The sequence below is a fragment of the Dryas octopetala genome, chromosome 5 (assembly GCF_963921425.1).
Source record: "Dryas octopetala chromosome 5, drDryOcto1.1, whole genome shotgun sequence".
In the NCBI taxonomy this organism is placed as follows: Eukaryota; Viridiplantae; Streptophyta; class Magnoliopsida; order Rosales; family Rosaceae; genus Dryas; species Dryas octopetala.
In genome coordinates, this window is record NC_141370.1 from 14,269,572 (window position 1) to 14,271,932 (window position 2,361).

General features: G+C 47.3%; 1 protein-coding gene across 1 annotated transcript; it reads left to right on the forward strand.

Moving 5' to 3' along the window:
* Nucleotides 1-244: 244 nt before the first annotated feature.
* On the forward strand, nucleotides 245-1,779 carry LOC147284617 (anthocyanidin 3-O-glucosyltransferase 5-like). Its single transcript, XM_086244657.1, has one exon. It carries the CDS (start codon nucleotides 245-247, stop codon nucleotides 1,730-1,732), a length of 1,488 nt encoding a protein of 495 aa, XP_086100783.1. The 3' UTR covers nucleotides 1,733-1,779.
* The last annotated feature ends 582 nt before the right edge of the window (nucleotides 1,780-2,361 follow it).

A 2,361-nucleotide genomic window follows, 5' to 3' on the forward strand; every position in this document is an offset into this window, starting at 1 on the left:
ATCAATTTAGTGGCCCAAAAAAAACAAAGTTTTAAATCAATTTTAAACCCTAAACCTCCAGGTCATGCATATAGGTACTACTTATTTATATGTGGCACTACCCCTAAACCCAGTACATCTCATATCACATGCATGGGGATCAACTCTAGCTAAGCCTAAAAACCTAGCTACGGTTTTCTGGCTTGCCACACTTTATTGTCCCTTTGATTCCTCTTCTTCTCTATTATCAAAACCCTCTATATCCATGGAGATCATGAGCTCAAAGCAACAACATGCAGCACTTCTCTGCAGCCCCGGCATGGGCCACCTCATCCCGGTCCTCGAGCTTGGAAAACGACTCGTCACCCACCAAAACTTCGCCGTCACCATCTTCGTCGTCACATCCCACGCTTCCGAGGCCGAATCCCAACTCCTCAAATCCGCCACGTCCCCCAACCTCTGCCACATCGTCCAACTCCCCCCTCCCGACATCTCGGGCCTTGTCGCTCCCGACGCCGCCGTCGTCACAATCCTCGCAACAATGATGCGGGAAATACGACCCGCGTTCCGGTCCGCCTTACACGACATGTCGTTTCGTCCCACCGTGCTCATCGTGGACCTCTTCGGCACCGAATCATTACCCATTGCCGACGAGTTCGGGATTCCCAAGTACGTTTACGTTGCTACGAATGCATGGTTTGTTTCGCTCATGATATATCTTCCAACTCTTGATGTGGAAGTGAAAGGAGAGTACAAAGACCAAAAAGCCCCTATCCAAATTCCGGGCTGTAGGGAATTGCTTACTCAAGTCGACGTCGTTGACGGGATGCTGGACCGGAGCAACCAGCAGTACCACGAAGTCGTGGATTTTTCGGGTCGGGTCCCGAGTAGCGATGGAATTATAGTGAACATATGGGAGGAACTAGAGCCGAAGACTCTCGCGGCGCTTAGAGACGAGAAATTGGGCCTGGGCCGAATTACGAGGGTGCCGCTTTTCCCAATTGGGCCACTGACGAGGCCCGTGGTGGTGGGGCCTGGTTTGAGGGGGGAGGTGTTTGATTGGCTGGACAAGCAACCCAATGAGTCCGTGATCTACGTGTCGTTTGGGAGTGGCGGGAGTTTGTCGTACGAGCAAATGAGTGAACTGGCTTGGGGGTTGGAGATGAGTCAGCAGAGGTTTGTTTGGGTGGTGCGCACCCCCACCGTAACGACTGCGGATGCCGCCTTTTTTATGGCTGGGAATATTGGTGGTGGTGGTGAGGAGGGTCCATTAAAGTACCTGCCCAAGGGGTTCTTGGGCCGGACCAAGGATGTTGGGCTCGTTATACCTCTGTGGGCCCCGCAAGTTGACATCTTGAGCCATTCAGCCGTAGGCGGGTTTTTGTCCCATTGTGGGTGGAATTCAACGCTGGAGAGTTTGACCAACGGGGTGCCGATGATCGCTTGGCCGCTGTACGCGGAGCAGAGGATGAACGCGACGCTGCTGACGGAGGAGCTCGGGGTGGCGGTAAGGTCGAGAGTTCCTCCGTGGGAGAAAGTGGTAGAGAGGGAGGAGATAGAGGAGATGGTGAGAAAGATCATGGAACAAAAACAAGGGTTTGCGATAAGAGCGAGAGCCAAGAACCTCAAATCAAGTGCCGCAAAAGCTTTGGAGAAAGGTGGTTCGTCTCATAATGCCCTTTCTCAGTTCGCAAAGCATAGTCAACTATGCATGCAATTTGGCAACGGCGGCTCCATGCATGTGACCACTTGATCCGGAACATGTTTGTATCTTAATTTGTCTTGTGTTAATCTTGTATGTTTCTGGGGTTGTTTTTAGCATTATGATATACATAAAGCATGCGTGTGCTGCAACTAGTTGTGTTTTCGCTCATGTTTCAATCAAGTTGTGTCAATGTACTTGTATCAATATTAATTTTCTTTTACTTGCTTGGTTTCATACGTTAATAACCCTTGTTCTTTTACGAATTCCTTCTCTTTAGTGAGCTTTTTAGTGCTTAATTAGAATATAAATTTTAGAGATATTGTTCCATTTCAGATAATGGTATATCACAGTGGTACAGAGGTAGGGATGGAAAAAATACCTGTGGTACCTGCGGAGACCCAATCCGATTAAAATATAAATAGGGATGCTTATTAAAGGGGCGGATTTGGATTCGGGGATTTCAAACGGGGAAGCAATAGGGGACGAAGCGGGTATGGTATTGATTCCCCGACTCCGAACCCACCCCGATTATATATATATTTTTTTAATATTAAATATGTTAATATTATAGTATATGTATCATGTATGGTATATGTATTAATTTATGAATTTTGGATGTATGGTATATATATGGATTTATGGATTATGAATTTATAATTATAGACTATCAGATTTGT